The following is a 21,728-nucleotide window of genomic DNA, read 5'->3' as shown; positions in this document are numbered from 1 at the left end:
CCTTGTTATAAGTCCACCCAAAGCTTGTGTTTTGGGATCCCCAAAAGAGATTGACTTATCTGCTGGTATACATCTCAAACTTCAATTCTCTCAGCGACACCCTATAGCATAGGCTAATCAAGTGAGTGTCCTTAGGTACTTGTCTGAACTCAATATGATGTCACAAAGACTTGGAGAGGGAGCCACCCCTTTTTTTCTAGCTCTTTCTTCTAATAGTTGTATTTAAAGTTTTGAGTTTCAAATTCTACCACTCCCTCCCTCTTCCCTGAGACAGTAAGGCATCAGTATAGGTTATACTTGTGCAATTATGTAAAACATCTCCATTAGTCATTTTGTACAAAAAGACTTGAATTTTTAAAAAAACAATGAAAGAAAGTCATTGAGAAATAGAATGCTTCAGTCCATATTTAATTAATATCCATTCTTTCATTGAGGGAGGATATTATGCTTCATCATTAGTTCTTTGAGATTATCTTGGATCATTGAAGTCCAGCTCTCTCTTTATACCAAATGACCTAATACATGTCTTTCTAAAACTATTTCAGATTTGGGGGCTTGTTCTCATTAACAACAGAATCAGTCAATGAAATTTTATTATGTTCCTACTATGTGCAAGGCACTAAGCTAAGTGCTAGGTATACAAAAAGAATGAAAAGACAGTCCCTGCCCCCAAGGAGTTTTCAATCTAATTAGAGAAGCAATATGCTAATAAATATATACAAAGTAAGGTATATACAAGATAAATTGGAAATAATTAACAGAGGGAAGCCAGAGAAAATCCCCAGAATCAAGAGATGGAGTGTATTGTTCATGGAATAGCCAGGAATCCAGTACCATCATTGGATTGCAGAGTACCTGGCAGGGAATTAGATGTAAGAAATGGGGAAAGATAAGAAGGAACTAGATTATAAAGAACTCTGAATGCCAAACAGAGAATTTTGTATTTGATCCTGGAAGTGATAGGGAGCCATTAGAGTTTATTGAGTAGGGAGGTGATATGGATAGAGCTGAGCTTTAAGAAAATCACTTTGATGAATGAATGGAGGATGTATTTGAGTGGGGAGAGATTTGAGAAAGGTATACCCACTAGCAGGCTATTGCAATAGTCCAGGCATGAGGTCATGATGGCCTGCCCTATAGTGGTAGAAGTATCAGAGGAAAGAGTGGGACATATGTGAGAAATGTTACAGAAGTGAAAGTGACAGGCTTTAGCAACAGCTTGAATATGGTGGAGTGAGAGATAGTGAGGAGGTGAGATAACTCCTGGGTTGTAAGCCTGAGAGGCTGGGAGGATAATGTTGTACTCAACAAAAATAAGAAAAACAGAAGGGGAGAAAGCTTTAGGCAGAAAGATAATGAGTTGTTTTTGGGACTTAAGAAAAAAATTCTTGACCATAAAAAAGACCATTTCCATATATCTTATAGGTATACTAGTCCAGAGGATTTTCAACATGACTGAAGAAAATCTTTCTGGTCTTCAACATGTTTATGTCAACATTTTAATATCTAAAATTACTTCACCAGTACTTTTCTACCTGGTTCACAAATATATTAATAATAAAATAACTGATCACCCCCAATATCTCATCCATTATAACATCCCCCACCCCAAAATGTATAAATATAGCTAAGCAAAATAATAACAATAATAATAATAGTACATGAGATATTTTGTTTTTAGTGATAGACATTTGATTCAAATATTTCAAAGTAGTAAATTATTCCTGTAGAAAACTGCATAATTCTGATAAATGTTCCCCAGAATTTCTATTTCTCTTAGGAAAATCAACACAAAAAGTCATCTAACAAATTTTCTCATTCAATTTTATTTTTACTATTTCTTTTTTAGTGAGGCAATTGGGGTTAAGTGACTTGCCCAGGGTCACACAGCTAGTAAGTGTTAAGTGTCTGAGGCCAGATTTGAACTCAGGTACTCCTGAATCCAGGGCCGGTGCTCTATCCACTGCGCCACCTAGCTGCCCCTCTCATTCAATTTTAATCCTACTCTGGTTATTATATAATTAAATAGTTATAAGAACTAGGCCTATGATTTCATTGGTATAGGTAACTTACTGGTAAGGAAACTCCTCTTAATAATAGGTTTGTACTTTCTCTGCCTAGAGTTCTGAGCAGTTCAATGGCTTAGCCAGGTCCACATATCCTGTATCTTACTGGCCTTCAAGGCAGATCTATATCCTCTACACCACAATGTCTCTCTACTTTACATAATATATAGTATTCCAGAAAATACTAACAATTTAGTCAAGAAAAGTTTCATCAAAATATGTCTTTTTCTTCTTGCATATGACTTTTAGTATAAAGGCTGGCTTCATCATGAAAATATGCAACTTAGTTCTCATTTCCAGTACCTTGTAAATGAAAAGCAAGTGTATTGTTGAAAATGTTTTTAAAAAACAACAAAAATAAAGATTTTATGAGTTATACCTGCATTGAAGCACCTTCCACTCTTGCAACACAGGCCACTCGATCCAGAAAAGTTACTGTTACAGGCATAGCAACAAAGAAACCTCTCACAAAGGCCTTCAAATATCGTCTCCCAAAGGCTGGTATCAACCCCATCCCTAAAACATGAAGAAGAAAAAAGGTAAAAATCACTTATATGAAAAGCAGGAGATTTTCAAAAGAGGTCTTTTACTGGATAAGTGAATTAAACAAGAAGTAAAAATATCAGACATTTAAAACAAATATAATATAATGTATAGCCAATGTCTTCTCCTAACATATTTTCGCACTGAACCCTTTTGTACTAATAGTAAACCTTTGATTTAAAGCCATAATGACAAACTCATTAACTTTCTAAACTGTGTAAAGCAATGCATCAAGATGAAGTCCAGCTAGGTAACCTCAGTGAAAAACTTCCCACTACAAGGCAGAAATAATTAGAGAATGATAAATTTAAATAAAATAAGTAAGTACTCCAAAATAAAATTCTTCCATACTCCAGACTGGTGAGGAATCTATGACAGTTAAGAAAAATTCCACTATACACAAGTGAAATGTAGACATGAGGTTATTCACCTCCATCTAGCATTAACCAGGAAAGGATCACTGCTCTTGCTTTATCAAAATGTAGAGTTGTTGGGGGATCAACAACCTCCTCAAACATCCCCATTCAAGGATGAGGCAAACAGGTTACATTCTATGCTACTAATCTGAGACCAAAAATACCTACATACAAGTCAGCAGAAGACAACTTTCTTGGTTGGGGTAAAAAAAATTACTAAAAATCCCTCCACATATTATTATTATTATTATTATGTAATATAAATATCTTAATTATATCTTAATTATGCAACCTCTGTGGGCTGCTGAATGGTGAAAAAAATTCACTTAGTAAAATAATTCATATTCATTCTCTCTCTCCTGCTCCATGATGGTACAGAGCCAAATTAATCCTTAGGTACTTCCAAAGCCAAAATCATTCCAATTTGACCAATGATTTCTTCAGGTGCTTTTCAGGACAGGCCCAAGTATGCTATTTAGACTCCATACAAGTGTAATAACAGTATAAAATAGAATATCCTTTGGGCTTATGGAAAAAATCAAATGGTCACCCTACCAGTTAAGACTATATTACTATTAGCCCTTTAGAATAGAATTGAACAATATAGAGATGAAACTATGAAAACATACTGGAGATTCTAGGAAACATAGGAACGTTTGCAAGAAATGAAGAAAATAATTGCGTAGGAGATGCCATCATGGTCAAGTTCTCTTTTTGACAATGAATATGGGATCCTGTCCAGTGATATGTCAAAATTACATTTGATGTAAAAAAAAAAATAGGAATCATCCTTGATAAATAAATAGGTATAGCTACCTGAACAATGCATCAATAGCTCCAATATCAGCAATACCTATAAATCATATTAATTGAATGACTCCATATTTCACTTTACAAGCTGTCAACAAGCATTTGTTCACGTGTCCTCGTTTTATAGGAGAGAAAATAAGGTCCCAATGAATGTGGTACAATGGAAAGATCACCACTTTTGGAACCATGACATATTTATTTAAATCATGCCTCTGTCACTTAAAATGCCATCATCATAGGCAGGTTTCTTAACTGTTCTGGACCTCAGGTGTCTGGTGAAGCAAAATGTGAGAGTTGGATTAGATAGTCACTAAGATATCTTCCTGTTCTGAATTGATGCTCTCTCCTGACCTCTCTATAGCATAGCATTTGACCTTGTTGACCCTTCTAATGTATTCTTTATTGTGGATTTTTATGACACTGCTCTCTCTTGGTTCTCCTCTTAACTTCTCCTACTCAACATGGACAAAATAGAACTCAACTTTTCCCACAAACCCACCTATATTCCAAACTTCCAATTTATATTAAGGGTACCACCATTTTTCTAAACTCCCAAGTTAACAACTCAGGGTTATTTTCAACTTCTCATTCTCATTTACCCTATATTTTCAATCAGATGCTAAATCTTGCAGAAAGTTTCTACATTTTCAAAAAAAATTTCAAAAAGAAAAAAAAAAAGCATTTCTTTCATCTGTTCTCCATAGAACCACCAGTCTAGAAATCAGGCCCTTATCACTTCTCACTACTGCAAGTCTTTTAATTGGTCTCCCTGCCTGCTATATTCCTCCCTTTAATTTATCTTCCACACAGTTTACAAAGTGACATTTTTGAAGTATAAGTCTACCCATGTCATTTCCCTGCTCAAAAATCTATGATTCTCTATAGGATAGACTACAAACTTCTCTATTTGACTTTGGAAGTCCTTTACAACCTGATTCTAGCCTACTTCCTACTTATTATGTATTAATAAATTGCCTTCATACACTCTAATTCCAGCAAAAATGTTCTACTTGTCTTTCTTCCCATAGGACATCCTATCTCCTGTGTCTGTGCCTTTACATACATAGGTTAATACCAATGACTTAGATATACTCCTTCCTTACCTCCACTGCTTAAGAATCCGCTTCAAAGCTCACTTCATGTTACCTTCTAGATAAGACCATTCCTTAATTTCATAAGCACCACTGGCTCCTTCCCCTCCCTTAGAAATTTCTATGGATTAATCTCGTATATGTTTTCTACTTAATAGTACATGTGTACACATGGTTTCCCACAATAAAATATAAGTTCCTGGAGGGCAAAAACTTGGTTTGTTGGTTTTGTTTTTGTCCTTGTTTCCCCAGCATTGGTGCATAGCACATAATAGGTAGCTAATCTATGGATTATTACTTTCTAAACATTTTGAATTAAAGATAAAATTTTAAAAGATAGTTTTTTCTCCCTTGTGCACACACATGTAATTCTCATTGACATAAATGGCAGTGATGTGTGTACATGAAGTAGAATATAGACCTCTAAATTGCCAGTAATCTAATTTGTCTACCTGGAATAGTTTTAGATTGCATTGCTTTTAAAGTAAGCAATTTGACTCAAGCTTTATAAGCAATAGTAATTTTTAAAATTAGACTATTTATTGGTTGACACATAAAACATCAATAAAACGTGAATGTTTTTCCAAAGATTCTAAATGCTTTTAATAAAACAATATTGTGAGTAGCTTCAGCCATTTGAATTCAGAAAACAGTAAACTTACATGACAAGTCCCAATTCTATATTACCTATAAACCATTTTTAACATGAATACTTTAAAGAAGCTAATTTACTTTCAATGACAACATCTTTCATCCAGAGATCTAAAACACCTTTACTAATTCTTTTTACATCACCTACACATGAGATTTAACATTCCATTTCAATGGATTATTTCATAAGGATCTCATTCATCATTTTCTACATGCCTTGGTAATAGAAGAACAAATTTAGCATACTTATTAAATCTGTACTGCTCAGACTCAAAAGATGTATTTTCCCTAGCCTTAGATTTCATTAGCTTGGTCTCTATGAAAACAGTTCCAATTTATTTCAACTATTTTCACAACAAGGCAAAGATGGCCTGAATCCAAAAGTTCAATGACCTTCACATATAAAGAACATTGTCCTTCTGTTGCTTTTAAAGATGTTTTCAAAAAATAAACAACTGAAGCAGATTGTGCAGTCTAGTAATATGCAGAAAACAAAATTTCCCACACCTTGGAGTGGAGACATAAATTAATTGATAAATGTGCTCCTAAAAAGGAGCTTGAAAATCATATTTTTGTAAATCAAATTCTATTTCAAATTGAGTTCAGGGAAAGGCATTGGCTCGAGACTCTGAGTACCTTGACTCAAATCTCTCTCTGGTGCTTACTGCCTATATGTCCTTAGTCAAGTCATTTGACCTCTGTGAGCCTCAGTTTCTTCATATTAAATAAGGGTGTTGAACTATATAAACTTTGAGGTTATCTACCTATGTTGAAATTGTGTAATTTTGTGAAACTATCTTGTAACCTGCTAGGGTACTGTGCTTTCTATTCTTTTATGTCGCTATCCGTAACACTAAAGATGCAATCAGAAAACATTTTGGATTTAAAAATAATTTGTGGTGGCAAATGTCATGGCAAACGCATGCTTACCAGCCCTTTCTAACTCTACTCCTTCCTGGGGTGAAGGGGAAAGGATTGAGTGGGAATCTTCCTAATTTAAGGCATGGTCAACAACCTTAAGTACTCCATGTAAGTAGCCTGTGAACTACATATGCTCCATAAACTTCTAAGGTAGTCCCAGTTAGATTGGCTTTGAAAATACCTATTTCTTCACTCACCAAAGCCAAGTAACTACTTCTCAATAGGGGAAAAAATAATGTTGATTTTTTTTCACTTTAACCCAAAGTTGGTCAAGGTCAAGATCTATGATGACAGGACTGGCAGGGGCATGAGAGAAGGGAAGGTGGGGCAGCAAGGTCCCAGATTTATTTTCCTTTATCTCCTCTACAGTTGACTCTTCCAGACCTAGCTTGATCCTGTGCAAAGTCAGCCACTTGTTCAGAGTCAGTCTGAGAGACCTCATGTTTAAACTTTACTTAGGTTTTGGGTACATGGACAGTCAACCTGCAGAGGATGGTGGTCCAGAAATACCCAGCACGTGAGTACTTTCACATGGGAGAGGAGCTGAGGCAGCAACTAACCCATCTCCTCATGATACATGTACCAATCAACATACTTTTGCCCTTACATGGAAGTCATTTACTCCTATCCATAAAGGCAGCAAATAATTTGAAATCCACACCTGCAGCACCCAACTACTTACTGTCTTGGCATGCTAATAAAATACTTTTACCTTTCCTTCCCTGAGTATAACTTATTGACCAAGTTGGGGCCAAACCAAGATTTCTTTTAACAACCCCATCCTCTCTACCTCGCTTTATATTTCATCTAAGAGGACTGTTCTTTCTACCATAGCACCCTCCCCAGCCCTAGCTATGACAATGAACTTCTCAGGATAGCCTTGGCCTGGTTTTCCTCTGAAATATAATGAATTTATTTACTTGCTCAATATAGAAAGGATCGCCATAGATAATCACATGTGACTTTGCTTTTCCCTGCTTATGTGAAAAGTTATGGGAGATATAGAAGGTGAACTTTAGACTCTATTTCTCCCTCTTTCCCTTTATTTACAAACATCCAAAGCAAATGGACCTCTAAAAAAGAAGATTGCATTCTTTTTCACGGTGAACTCAGGAGAAAAGCCTTGATTTGAAGCAAATAAAACACACTCATCTCCAGGACTCCTGAAAAAAATATATAAAGGGGTGACCAAGGAGCTTAGCTGGCAGGTCTAATAAATGAATGAATGAATAAATGATTAGATGAATAAATGACCAAGTAAATTAATGAACAAATGAACTAATAGACAGACAGATAGATAAGTGAGCAGATATGGATTTCCAATATAAGACTTTCTGACCGGCTGCATTTCTCAAAACCATTACCCTAGGTCCTTCCCCCATTCCACTTTGGTGCCCTTAGTCCCCACTCTGCAGTCAGCTCGAGCTGCCCTAAATTTCCACAGCCCACCCTTCTTTGACCTGTAGCTAGAAGAATCTCCCTTCAACTCGGAGACATCCCCAAAGAGAGTTCTGAATATATAACAATATTTCCCATAAAGAAATATAATTGCGGGGCAGCTAGGTGGTGCAGTGGATAAAGCACTGGCCCTGGATTCAGGAGTACCTGAGTTCAAATCCGGCCTCAGACACTTGACACTTACTAGCTGTGTGACCCTGGGCAAGTCACTTAACCCCCATTGCCCCACAAAAAAAAAAACAAACAAGAAATATAATTGCATGACCACGAAGGTTAAGTCCTACAGTACTAAGAGCATATGGCGTACAGTTAGGCAACACCAGGGACAGAGTGCAAAGACCTGAGTTCAAATCCCACTTTGGATACTAGCTGTGTGACCATGGATAAGTCATTTAATCTAGCTATTCCACAGAACTGTTATGAGGTTTTGTAAACCTTAAGGCATTACATAAATGCAGGCTATTATTAGTGGGCATCAAGTAGGTTTTTATAGACTGGTCTTAGAACACAACTACCATTCTTGACATTTTTTCTAAGGAACTTGGTGTATATTTTCCCCTCACAGATTTTAAAATCATCTTCTTGGACACAATCCACTAAAGTTTGGTTGCCTGTGTGCACTTGTGCATGTCTGTGTGCTTATCTAACTTACCAAACTGGATTTCTTGAGGGCAGGCAGTAAGTTTTATTTCTCTTTTTATGTATTAGAGCACAGTACATCGCACTTAGTAGATACTGAATGTTGAGTAGATGAATGTGAATAAAAAATAAGAAACATTCGGAAATATTCTATTGCTTGAGCTCTTACAAGTTTTAAACTACCAAAATGCTGCTATTGTTGTTTGTCCCTTGTTTTCAAAAAGGACCAATGTCATCATGGGGTGATAGCTGACTTGTGCGTGAATTGGATTTAAGTGAAACAGTTACACAAAGTCATCAGCCTCACTCTCTCTTCCAGATACATAAAAGTTCAGTGGCAAGACAAAAGTCAAGACAACTGACAATATCCCAGAATGCAGTAGATGACCCTGGTATCTTCAATGCCTGACCCAGCCCTAAGTACTCCACAGTGCCTGCTTCAGCGACTTTCATTGCCATTGGAACATATTCTTCTCATTCACCCATTATAATGGGGGATGTCTTCACATGCTTTCAGTAGATACCCCCGTAATTCAAAGATGGGTTTGAGGCCCATGAATTACCTTCAACCTGGTTTAGCCCATCTGCAAAGATGGATTACTGGGGTGTGGCCACTGTACATGCTATAGCTTCTTGGAATAAGGGGTGAAAGGCGAGTGCCAGGTAGACTCCGAATATAGATGAGCAGCCTTGGAAAGTATTTTTCATTTGACAGTAAGAACTTCTGCATTTTCCAAATGATTTACACTGACTCTCTGAGCTTCCCCACCCCTCTAGATAAAAAAGTACCACTGAACTGTTCTAAATATACATTTGACTCTAATACAATGGCATGACAAAGTGTTTTTAGAAAGAAAATATATAAAATCCAAGTCTTTGATAGATATTCATCACTAAAAATAAGGGTTTTGTTATTCAGCTATTGGTTCTAATGAAAATGATCAATGTTACATTTTCAATTCATAAGTATGCTCCTTGAAACCTTGTTTATTACATTTGGGAGGGAGGAAGGTATTTGAGGAAAAAAGAAAAAATTGAGTGTACTTTAAATATATGTATATGTATATAGGCATGTGTGGGTGTTATGAAAGCTATATTCACATACTTCAAATGCTTTCATATGAAAGAGGGATTATACTTGTTCTGTTTGGCATAACCAAAAGCCATAGGTAAAAGTTGCAAAGGGACAAATTTAGATGATGTCAGAAAAAACTTTCTAGCAATTAGAGTGGTTCAATGATGAAGCACATTATCTACTTCCTGACAGAAAGATGATGGTCTCAAGATCTGGAAAGATACATATATTTTTGTACATGATCACTGGATATATTCATTTTGGTTGACCATGCTTATTTGTTACAAGGGAGTTTTGTTATTTTTTTCTCTTGGAGGGGGAGGGAAGGAGGTAGGAAGGGAGGGAAAGACAGAGAGGCAGAGACAGAGAGACAGACAGAGACAGAGAAACTTTTTTGAGAACAGAGAATAAAAGGAAGCATACACAGGCAGGACAGTTTTGAAAGTAATATGTGGAATTTGTTATATCCTTTTTTTTTAGAAAATTCAAATACTATCATATATAATCTTTTTGTGTTCTATGTTATGTTTATAAATGCTCTTCTGTGTGTGCATGTGCCTACATATGTGTGTTTCAGTTCAAGTACAGTGATCCAAAAATGGAGTATGCTGGCTCCAGAGGTACTGGTATCTATTTCTTCACTGGACGTCTTCAAACAAAGTATAGTTGACTACTTGCCAATTAGTTTTTAGTAAACATTCTTTTATGTATAGATTGTTGGACTAGATGGCCAAGGAGGTTCCTTCCAACTCAAATTCTGTGATTAAATTGTAGTTTTTCAGTTATGGTTTAACTTCATCAAGTCATCCTAACTCTCATATAAATGACATTACAGTGTATGAGAGAGTAAGTAAGTGAATTGCTGGTAAGATTCCAAGAAACTTGCAATGATTCAGCTAGGGAGAGTCTAGGATTTTCCTCTCTGAACTTCCTAACATGTGTTGCCCTAGTTATTGTACCGCCAGGGAGGGTAGTCAGTCAGACTTTCATGTGATGTCAGTTGCAATCAGCCTGTACTGAATGGAAATCTAGATATGGAATCAAATCGGGAAAGAATCTCAGTAGAGATGATAGGACCTGAAGAGTTCTTTTTTCCATGATGATAAAAAAGTGAACAAGTTCAATATCCTGGGGAATTGCCCAGTGGTGACTAAGTCTGTGACACAGTGGGGTTAACCTTATAAGTAAGGATAAAGTGACCTCAGCTGTGGAGGTCAGAAGGCTGCAGGGACAGGAAGCAAAGCAGATTATTACATCTGCTACTGATGTTAGCACAAGGCCCAAGTAGCTGATAGCAAATAAGTAAAATGGCATTCACTATGAATGAAGGTCTGTAAATACAGCCTTAATTAAACACATGGGAACAGGTAGGCACTTGGAAAGAATCTAAAAGGTCACAAGACAGCAAATCACAATAATGTTGGCTATGGCGAGTCAGCATCATCTAGGGAAAAGAACACTGGACTTGGCATCAAAAGAACTAGGTTTTAATCCCTGCTCTTCCACTTATTAGCTGTCTGACTTCTCTGGTTCTCAGTTTTCTGCTCTCTAAAGTAGGGATAAAAATACCTGTACCACCTACTTCACAAAGTTCTTTTAAGGATGAAACAAGATGTAAATAAAGCACTCTGAAATTGTGAAGTGCTTATATGAAAGTGAATGTTTTTATTCAGGCCTACTAAAAACAGGGTGGATAGGTAATCCTCCATCACCAAATAAAATGTCAAAATTATAGGATTTTGTCCTGTTACTTTTATATTACAAATAATCACTCAGGTACTTGGATTTAAGCAAATGTGTGAAAAGTAATTCCAGTTCTAAACATGTCACTTTAAAAAAAATGTGCTTGATTTACCAGTTCTTGTCAAGAAAGTCTCCTGAGGAACAAGAAGGCAAGAGAAAATATGGGAAGAGTAAAAGTGGGTCAAAAATAATTGGCCCACAACTGTTGCAAAAGGAAATGCAGCAGACATAGAGTCCTAAAGCAAAAGTCAATCATTACAAAAAGTCAGTGGTGGCAATGCTGACCAAGATGAGGGCTCTCTATTTTGAACTAGAAATGTGTTTTGTTTTTTTTCTAGAGAAAAAAAAAGCTGAGGAGCTGAAACTGAATACTAGAAGAGTCGATGGTAAAATGTAATCTGTTAGATAGAAGAATAGGAACACATGAAAAACAAGCCAACTCTGAAAGTAGGCTTTTTTTGTCTTTCTTTCTATACCAGCACTTGCCACAAGAGTTGGCACATAATAAATGATTAAATAACCATTAATGATTAATAAATGATAAAGGCATGTTCACTTGATTTAAATCTGGAATAAAATATAAAGCAATCAGAGAAAGAAAATAAAAGGATAGCAAATGGGTTCTGGTTATTCTCATGAAAAGAAAAATGATCTTTATAGTAAATTCTGGAAAAAGCATCAGAGGAATTCTGATATTTTAAATTGTTTATTTCATTTACTTGGGTTTTTTTTAACATTTACTGATATATTTTGTTTTCATGTCAGTCTTTTAATAATATGCCTCCTTAACAATGAACAATTTTTTATAATAAAGAAAAACAGTTAAACAAAAGGGACCAACAAGGCACTTGTACCTGACAGCATATATAATATTCTGTACCTACAGTCCCCACTTCACTATTAAAAGGAAAGAACATTATTTCATCATTTATTCTTCAGGACTAAGATTAATCATCTTAGTAATCAACCAAGTCATCTACTATAATCAAGTAGCATTTTGCTAGTCATTTTCACAGTAACATACAATTTCCTAGTATATGTACAAATACTGTTATCTATGCATATTTATTCCAACTTAACAGACTAAAATAAAAAAAATTACCTGTAAGTGATGACATATGAATTTAAGGTTAATGACCTCAAGCAACTATCAACTGAGCAGATACAAAGTAATTATAGGAATTTGAGCTATTTAACCGAAATGGAAATTATTTCTAGAATGGTGGTATTCTCAATTGGTAAAAGTTTGCTTTCTCTATCAAACACACTTACTAAAATTTAAAATAAAAGTTTTGGATTTATGCATTGCTATTCAACAGTTCTAAAATGCTTGACATTTCTCTTTTTAAAAAAAGATCATAACTTCTGAAGAAAATTGGCATCATGGCAAACTGGAGAGAGAAATAGCTTTAGAGACAAGGAAACCTGGGCCCAAGTCTTGCCTCTAACATGTACTAGTTATATGACCCTGGGAAAGTAATTTAACTTCTCAGACACCAACACAAGCAAGAGTTCTTAATATCTTTTGTGTCATGGACATTTTTGGTAGTCTGGTAAAACCTATAGAATCCTTTTCAGAATAATATTTTTAAATGTATAAAATAAAATACATAGGTACACACAGAAACCCATTAAAATACAGTTATCAAAATATGTATTTTTTAAATTCAAAAATCCCATGTTAAGTCTCCCTTGTCTAAATACATCTCACTAGCTGATCTGTATCCATGTAGCCAGTTCTTATTATGAGAGTTTCTTTCACTTATTAACTAACAGGTCTAGATCAAAAAAATTTTTTTCTGATAAAGACAGAAGCTTTCCTCCAAAAAGCCCCTAAAATTACTATATAAGAATGCTTAAGAAACAAAAGCAACATCATCATTAAAAATAGGGGAACCATGAAAAGTAAGAAAAAAATGGCAGCAGTTAGGAAACAAGGAAAGAAGGGATGCAAATAAATAAAAGATGGGATATAAGAGGGTAGTTGAAAATGCAACTGGTAATGGGAAAATCAGTTGACAAATAACTTAAATGAAAATTTCAGATTTTTTCAGTCTGTATCCTGTCCAGGACTATCTAGACTGGATGTGCTACTCATCAACTGCCTTGAGGTCTCTCACACTAGCCAATGGTGGGGAGGGATGTTTTTATTCTTCCATTGCTTTGGTCCATTTATCTTAGTTGCTTCTTCCAGAAACTGTGATATTTATATTATGTTTTAAAAGTTCTAAAAGGGCTTTACTCAGATAGGCTTTATTTCAGTAGGACTTAATACATACACATTAAATAGGTAGCTGGCTAAGGAATTATACTTTCAGAAGCCTGGAAATGACTCACTAAGCCCACTAAAACACTGCTGAATAGCTTCCCTTATGAGGAAACAAAATCTTTTGTAACACAATTAGATATAAAATGAAAAATATCTCCTGCAAAAAGAAATATATTAACTGAAAATTTCTATTAAAATACAAAGTACTAATGGTAGATGCTTTTCTGAAATATTTTAAATGGGGAACGACGGAAAGGAGAAGAGGAGAAAGAAGAAACTACAAAGACTCTAGAAATCAAGAGATGAAGGAATGCTGGAGAGATGAAGAAAGAAAAGAAACAGTTATGGAAAGCAGAGATTAAGGGCTCACAGTTTTGCCCAGAATTAGACCCTGGGCAAATCTTTCCTCTACCACTCTTCTTTAAATGGGCCTGGGACAAAAAGAAAAAAAAATATATTCTCAGCTAGTAAATTAGGCTTATTAAAGTCCTGAATAATTCAAATATGTAATCAATTCAACATATATTCAATGAAATTTTTTTCAGCCCACTCACAGTTCGCAGACTACCCCAGCATCAAAGGGAATATCATATTTATTTTAAAAGAGGCAGCAGCATGTGGGCCCAAGATTAGATGCTGGAAAAGTCCACCATGATAATAAGTTTGTTATTAAAGACTTAGGCACATTTAAAGTTAAAAAGAAAAAAACTAGTTGTAAATAAGTGGTATCCTTCACAAAAAAATTTTTTAGATATTTGAAATACTACTTTATTATGATATAAATGAAAAAGGAATGGGAATGACAGTAACAAACAAGATTCACCACTGAATATTGTGATAAGACTGCAATAGTCTTATATTTGAAACTCAAAAAGGACTTAACTGCAGTCCAAAACAGTTAAATATGCAGGTCCAAAATGTGAATTATATTTCTTAAACTGCCACATCCACTCCAAAGCCCATTCACCTCCTTCAGCATCCCAAAGATTAAGCACATGTTCTGTTCAGGTATATAATAAAGTGGCAAACACGATACACCACTGACATCATAGGACAGCTCCCTATAAAACTAGACCTCTGACACTGGGCTCTAGTTTCAATCCCTTTACTGGTCATCATCTTCATTGGGGAGCACAGCTATCTGAGCAATCTGTAAGTCCTGCTCACACCATGCTGCCAGTGCTGGGTACATGACAACCTCTGGAGGTACAAGAGCAAGCATGGCAACAAACTCCAAATTAGGGTCTCTAATAAGTTTTCTAGCAAGTCAGAAGAAGGGCTTCTCAAAGTCGTAGTTACTTTTGGCTGAAATGTTATGACATACTGGAGATTCTTCTTCCTTTGGAAGATACTTGATTTCACCTTGACATTTCTGTCCTTAATATCCACTTTGTTGCCACACAACACCATCAATATTTTCACATACTCGTACCAGACCTCTAGGCTAGTTAGGCACATTCTTGTGAGTAACTCTTGATGTAACATCAAGCATTATAATGGCACACTGAGCTTTGATGTAATAACCATCTCTCAGAACAACAGATTTCTCTTGGTCAGCTGTATCCCATAAATTGAATTTAATAGGACCTCTGTTAGTATGGAACATGAAAAATGGACCTCAACACTCAAGATGGCTACATACTTCTTCTCAAATTTACCAGTCAAGTGACACTTTACACAGGTGGTTTTTCCAGTACCTCCATCACCAACTAGAATTGCACTTGTGGTTCTCGTGGGCAGCCATTGTGATGGTTCTTCCAGAAGCATCTTCATCTCTTCCAGACTGAACCTTCTTCATTACAAGAGAACCTCCTTAGTATAAGAGAACTTGTTGAAATGACAATGAAGGCAAGAATAGCATCAAAAGCCAAAAGAGTTGCTATAGAATAGGTTCATATCATATAGTCTAGAGATTAAAGCAGAGGCAGCTAGGTGGCACAGTGGATAGAGCACCGGCCCTGGATTCAGGAATACCTGAGTTCAAATCTGGCCTCAGACACTTAACACTTACTAGCTGTGTGACCCTGGGCAAATCACTTAACCCCAATTGCCTTGCAAAAAAGAAATAGAGAGAGAGAGAGAGAGAGAGAGATTAAAGCAGATGGAGCACAGCACTAACTACTCTGAAGTGTCTGCTGAACAAAAAGGTCAAGGACTATAATGAGCCTCTGGTGAACATTATAATGTGAGAAACAGAGTTGACTATTTAGCTTGCTCTCTACACATTAAGGGGTTTTTTTTGTATATTTTTATGATCATTACAACTTACTGTTTCCAGAGTTACCCATAAAATTTAACAATAAAACTTTCAAGTTATGATACATTTACAAATCAAACCTTATTCAATGTAAGGTATGATATGAAACAATTTAAAAAACACCTTATAGTTTACTCTAAGAAAACAGGATGGTCCCAGAAGTATAATTTTAAAGGAATAACAGGAGTTGAGGAAAGAAAGACCCTTAACTTGCTCATATAAACACTAAATTTTAATATGTTATTAGCCACTTTCCAAAGCATTTTCATATTTCTAATTCAAATAATTTAATGATATATTCATTGTAACAGTCAGTGGCATAATAGTGTGTCATATGTCCTTTGTATTATCAAGTTTTCAAATTTCAGTCACTAAACATGATTTGTATATAATTATTGTACTATGCAAAAAGCCATGCAAAGTATTGTGGGATACAATGACAGTATCTGTCCTCCAAGTGCTTTAGGCTAGCTGTCCAGGCATTCTTTCAAAAGCAGAAGATGAAGATGCACCATAAACTGGGCACTAGCACGACCTAAGTCAGAGAGATAAAAATGTCAAAAACAAATTCATGAATAATTGTGAATTTGTACCAAAGCACCAAATATGAGAAGAAAAGTCATGTAAGGCAAGTAAGTTAGGTGAAAACTTGGAATGTTCTAAGGTGATTCCATGTTATTTAGTAGGAAGCAATGTGAAGCAGTAGAAAGAATAATGGTTCTAGAGTCAGAGTGACTGGGTTCAAATCTTTCCTCTGATTCTTACTACCAATGTAAATTTAGTCAAATCGCTGAACTTCTCTGGGACTCAGTTTCCTCATCTGTAAAATAGGAAGTCAGACTAAATGGCCTCTAAAGCTCCTTCCAGGTCTAATCTATGATCCGAGGAGAAAGTATTCTAGATATCTGAATGATATGGTAACTTTGAATTAGGAAGAATAGTCAGGCAGGAGGATAAATTGGAACAGGAAGAAATTAGAAACAAGGAAACAGATAGTAGTCCAATGGGGAAAATATGAATCCTTAAACTAGGATTGTATCAAAAATGTAAAGGAGGGAACAGTTTTTAAAAAGGAATTTGGGGAAATAGAAATGAAAAGACAGCAACTGAATAGACATGGAAGGAAGGTGAGAAAAGAGTAATTAAAAATTCTGGGTAACTTTATTAGGTGCTTACTAAATTTCATAAATGAATGAAAATGCTAATCACTAAGGATGTAAAGAAAGGTAAAAATACCACCCTCATCTTCAAAGGGGTCACATTCTAATGGAGAAGATGAACATGAAATCATTAGGTATGAACAAGATAGAAAGAGATTAAATGGGGGCAGCAAGGTGGCGCAGTGGATAAAGCACCGGACCGGGATTCAGGAGGACCTGAGTTTAAATCCGGCCTCAGACACTTGACATTTACTAGCCGTGTGACCTGGGCAAGTCACTTAACCCTCATTGCCCTGCCTCCCCCCAAAAAAAGATGGGAGAGTAAATGGAAATTAATCTCAGAGCTAAGGGAACTGGGAAAAATTTCCTGAAGAAAATGAATCTTGCTTACCTTATCTTGTTCACTGTAAACTGGGTTTTAAAGGAAGTCATAGAAGCTAAGAGGTAGAGGTGAGGAGCAAGAGCATTCCAGGATGGGGGGGGGGGGCGGTACAGCCATTGCAAAGGCACAGAGATGAGAGATGTGGTTTTGTGTGCAAGGAACTGAAAGTAGGTTAGTGTTACTGAATTACAGAGTACATGGAGGTAAGAAAAGTATTAAAATTCTAGAAATTTAGAAAGGGAGCAGAAAAGGGAGCTTCAAATGCCAAAAAAAGGCCTTAATATTTTATTCTACAGGCAATGTATGATCACCAGAATTTACTGAGTAGAAACATGCATGACATGATCAAACCTACACTGTATAAGGGTAGCTAGGTGTTGCAGTGGATAGAGCACTGGTCCTGAAGTCAGGAGGACATGAGTTCAAATCTGGTCTCAAACACTTGACACTTACTACTTGTGTGACCCTGGGCAAGGCACTTAACTCTGCCTCAAACATCCAGGGCCATCTCCAGTCATCCTGATGTATATCTTGCCACTGGACCCAGATGGCTCTGGAGGAGAAAATGAGGCTGGTGACTTTGCACAGCCCTTCCTCACTTAAATACAATTCATTGCAAGTCATAAAATCTGTCATGGTCCCCTTCAAAAACAAAGGACAAAACAACAACAACAACAACAACAACAACAACAACACTGTATGAATATATGTTTGGCAGTTGAGTAGAAGGATGGATTGGAGTGGGGAGAGATGAGACAATAGCCCAGGAAAGACATAATGATGGCCTCAACTAAGTTGGTAGCTGTATAAGTGAAGAGAAGAGGATATATAAAAAATAATGTGAAGACAGAAACAATAAGACTTGGCAACAAAATGCATTCAAGGGATGAGTGAGTTAAAAGTAGGAGATAACATCAAGGTTATGAGCCTAAGTGACTGGGAGAACACTGATGCTCTCAGTAATACTAAGAAAGTTGGGAAAGTCATTCAAGGAGGAAGATAATGGGTTCTCTTTTGGATGTGTTAAATTTGAAATGCTTATGTGATATCTTGTTCAAGAGAGCAACTACCAAAAAGGTAGTCAGTGACACATGACTGAAGCTCAGGAAAGAGATTTGGGAGATACACACACACACACACACACACACACACACACACACACACACACACATTTGGAAAGCACTTAGAGATGATAAATGAACCCAAGTGAGCATATTAAAAAAAGAAAAGAAAGCCCAGGACAAAGACTTGGGGGCTCCCATTGTTAACAGAATAATAAGAATGAATAGCCAGCAAAGATGATAAAATGGTCAAATAGCTAGAAGAAGAACCAAGAAAAAGCAGTGTCATGGAAACTAAAGAGGACAGAGTATCCAGGAAAATGCAACCAATAGTGTCAAATTTGAGAGTGATCAAGAAGGATGAGGATTGAGGAAAAAAACATTTAATTTGGAAATTTAGGGATCACTAAAGTAACTTGGGAGAATCATTTACTCTTCTCTGGTCCCTTCACAAAGAATGCCTCCTACTCCATCTCTACACGTTAAATCTTATTTGTCCCTCAAAGGCCCAAAAAAGAGTTTTACTTTTTTTTTTTCAGGCTTCCAACAACCCCTCAGGTTTCATCCCCTTACCATCGTCTAGCTGGCACTTTATTTATAATTTATCTCCCTATAGAAGATAAACTCCATGAAACCAGAGGTATTGCAATGTTCATTTTTGCAGCAATATGTGGCACAGAATCTTAGGTACTCAAAAAAAAATATTTACTGCACCTGAACACTAAAAATTGGTACCTTTTCCTTATGGTAATTCCACATTTATGAAATTAAATTTTGAAAAGAAATGAGTTATTTCAGTAGGTGCAATCAGGAAATTCAAGGTTAATCAACTTTAGCATATTATTACCTTATCAAAGAAACAAGAACCAATTTGGAGTTCTCAGGAGTATCACTGAACAAATTTGCAAAGTATGGCTGGTTTTTCAGTCATTTAACTTACTCAGAAAGCAACAGAGAATTGATTGGTATCAACTGACATGATGAACATTAGACCGGACTATCATGAATTCATTAATAAAAAAAGGCAATTCTCTAAAAGACTGATTATTTTACTATATTAACATCTCAATGTTCTATTCATGCAAAGATGAAATAACCAACATATTCATACAGAACCAGATAATCAAGATATCAAATAAGTGAAGTTCACTGAGCAACTACTTAGAGCAAAGTTTGTTTGTGTAGAACATGAATTCCCCTCTTATAAAAATCCCTCTTATAAAAATGAGTGGCTTTACTTATTTTGGAAATTATTTAATTTCAGTAAAAATTTTTTTATTTTGTTTGGTTTTGAGGTAAATCACAATAGCATTTATAAACATGTACAATAAGAGAAAAGTTCAACTATTTTTTCATGACCATTTCCCAACTTGTTATTAAAAACTTATTTTAAATTAAACCCCTTATTCTGAGGATGTCTGAAGTTAAAAAAAATATTCACCTATATATTTAGAATTGGACCCTAATATTTTCCACATTCCTTGGAGATAATAAATTAATTACTGATGTAGTTGTATGTCATTGTTCATAACAGAATATGAAATGTGATTCTAATACATAAAAGAGCAAGGAAAGAAACAGAAAAGGTTTTGGAAAAAGTATGCTCATTCCAAGATGCAGTTGTTTCCCACATTTTATCATGCTAAAGCTAGTAGAATTAATTGTTTCCTGATCTTTATATGAAAAGATCAATGAACTATAATACCAGAATGAGTTAACTAACTAAATAAAAAGGCCACTACCAACTTTCTATATGATATAGATAACTGTCCCATTTCTCTGCCACATACTTTGATTTTTTTTAAGTGAGAATTATATCAAAGTAGAAAGTGTAGCCAACACACATTTAACTAAATTACATTTATTCTACCTATGTCTAGGAGTGAAGAGTACAACAAAAATGAGGAGTTAATCAAAAAACATCATTTATCATTACAGCAAACAGATACCTAAAAGACAGAATCAGATCTGCCAAGGTCACATACAGTGGGATAATTAGCAAGAATGTAACTCCCCCCAAAAAGAAGGAATCTGCTTCTTTCTTCTTTGTCCCTTAATGAGCTTGAATATGCATAGGAAACAGGGTCAGTGGAATCCATAACAGAGAATGAATTGTAATTGACGTGGGAGTCATTTCACAATTAGCTGCCTCAGCCTACTCAAATCATCAACTAATTGGGGCAAACATAAAATTAGAAGAAAGTATAAAGGTGAGAAGATACTGTGTGATTACAATACCTCTGAATAAATCTATTCAAACAAATGAAATTTCTTTGAATATAAAAAACTAGGAAATAAAGATTAAAAAAAAACAAACACTGACTGCAACTATCACCAAAGTTTAACCTAAAGTAGTCACTGTAATAAAGAAATCCAAAAAAGCCCAGAAATTACCTCAGCCAGGAGACACCTATTACCTTTTTGATCTTGGACAAATCATGAAAGAGGAAGAGGCTGGACTACATTCCCTCTGGGGTCCCTTCAGCCTCTAGAAAGATATAGCCACTGCAGTCAATAATGATTTATAAGCTTATGTATAAAACATTATAAATAAGGGGGGCAGCTAGGTGGCACAGTGGATAAAGCACTGGCCCTAGATTCAGGAGGACCTGAGTTCAAATCCAGCCTCAGACACTTGACACTAGATGTGTGACTCTGGATTAGTCCCTTAACCCTCATTACCCCAGGGGGAAAACATTATAAAAGAGGATGGAAGACAAGGAATATCTTCTCTCAAAACAGTGAAAAGCAGAGGAGAGGAAAATGCATATACAGGAAGATTCATGTGTGAGCTAACAAAGACAGATCATCTCAATAGCATTTATAGATTAACTGAAAAGAAGGCAACAAATAGAAGTAAAACAAACTGGATTATCTAGTGTTTCCATACTGATCTACTGTATATCTAGTATTATCAATATTAGATATACATTTGGAACTTATCATCCCCATACCCCAATGTGCTATATATATGGAAATAGGAATAAGAATAAAAAGACATTGGTAAGTATATGACTAGACAAGTCAAAATAAACGCAGAAGAAATCCATGCTGGAGCCAGAATTGAAAGTGATTTGCCAGATCTTTCAAAGAAGAAAGGATGCCAAAAACGATGCAGAAAATAGCAGATGGGGAGGGCACAAGCCAGGGAAGAAGGCATTAGCATATCAACAACTATTGACCCAT

At 35.8% G+C, this 21,728-nt stretch overlaps 1 protein-coding gene and 1 pseudogene across 1 annotated transcript in view; both read right to left on the bottom strand.

Moving 5' to 3' along the window:
* Positions 1 to 21,728, bottom strand: part of IMMP2L (inner mitochondrial membrane peptidase subunit 2) — a 71,435-nt gene that overhangs the window by 24,322 nt on the left and 25,385 nt on the right. Inside the window, exon 2 of the mRNA XM_043968688.1 lies at positions 2,446 to 2,582. Within this exon, the coding sequence (XP_043824623.1) occupies positions 2,446 to 2,582 (137 nt within the window). The remainder of the gene's footprint in view (positions 1 to 2,445; positions 2,583 to 21,728) is intronic.
* On the bottom strand, positions 14,788 to 15,455 carry LOC122727927 (annotated as a pseudogene).

This window comes from Dromiciops gliroides, chromosome 5 (assembly GCF_019393635.1).
Source record: "Dromiciops gliroides isolate mDroGli1 chromosome 5, mDroGli1.pri, whole genome shotgun sequence".
Lineage (NCBI taxonomy): Eukaryota > Metazoa > Chordata > Mammalia > Microbiotheria > Microbiotheriidae > Dromiciops > Dromiciops gliroides.
The sequence above is the reverse complement of the archived record's forward strand: the minus strand, read 5'-3'. Positions and strand labels throughout refer to the sequence as shown.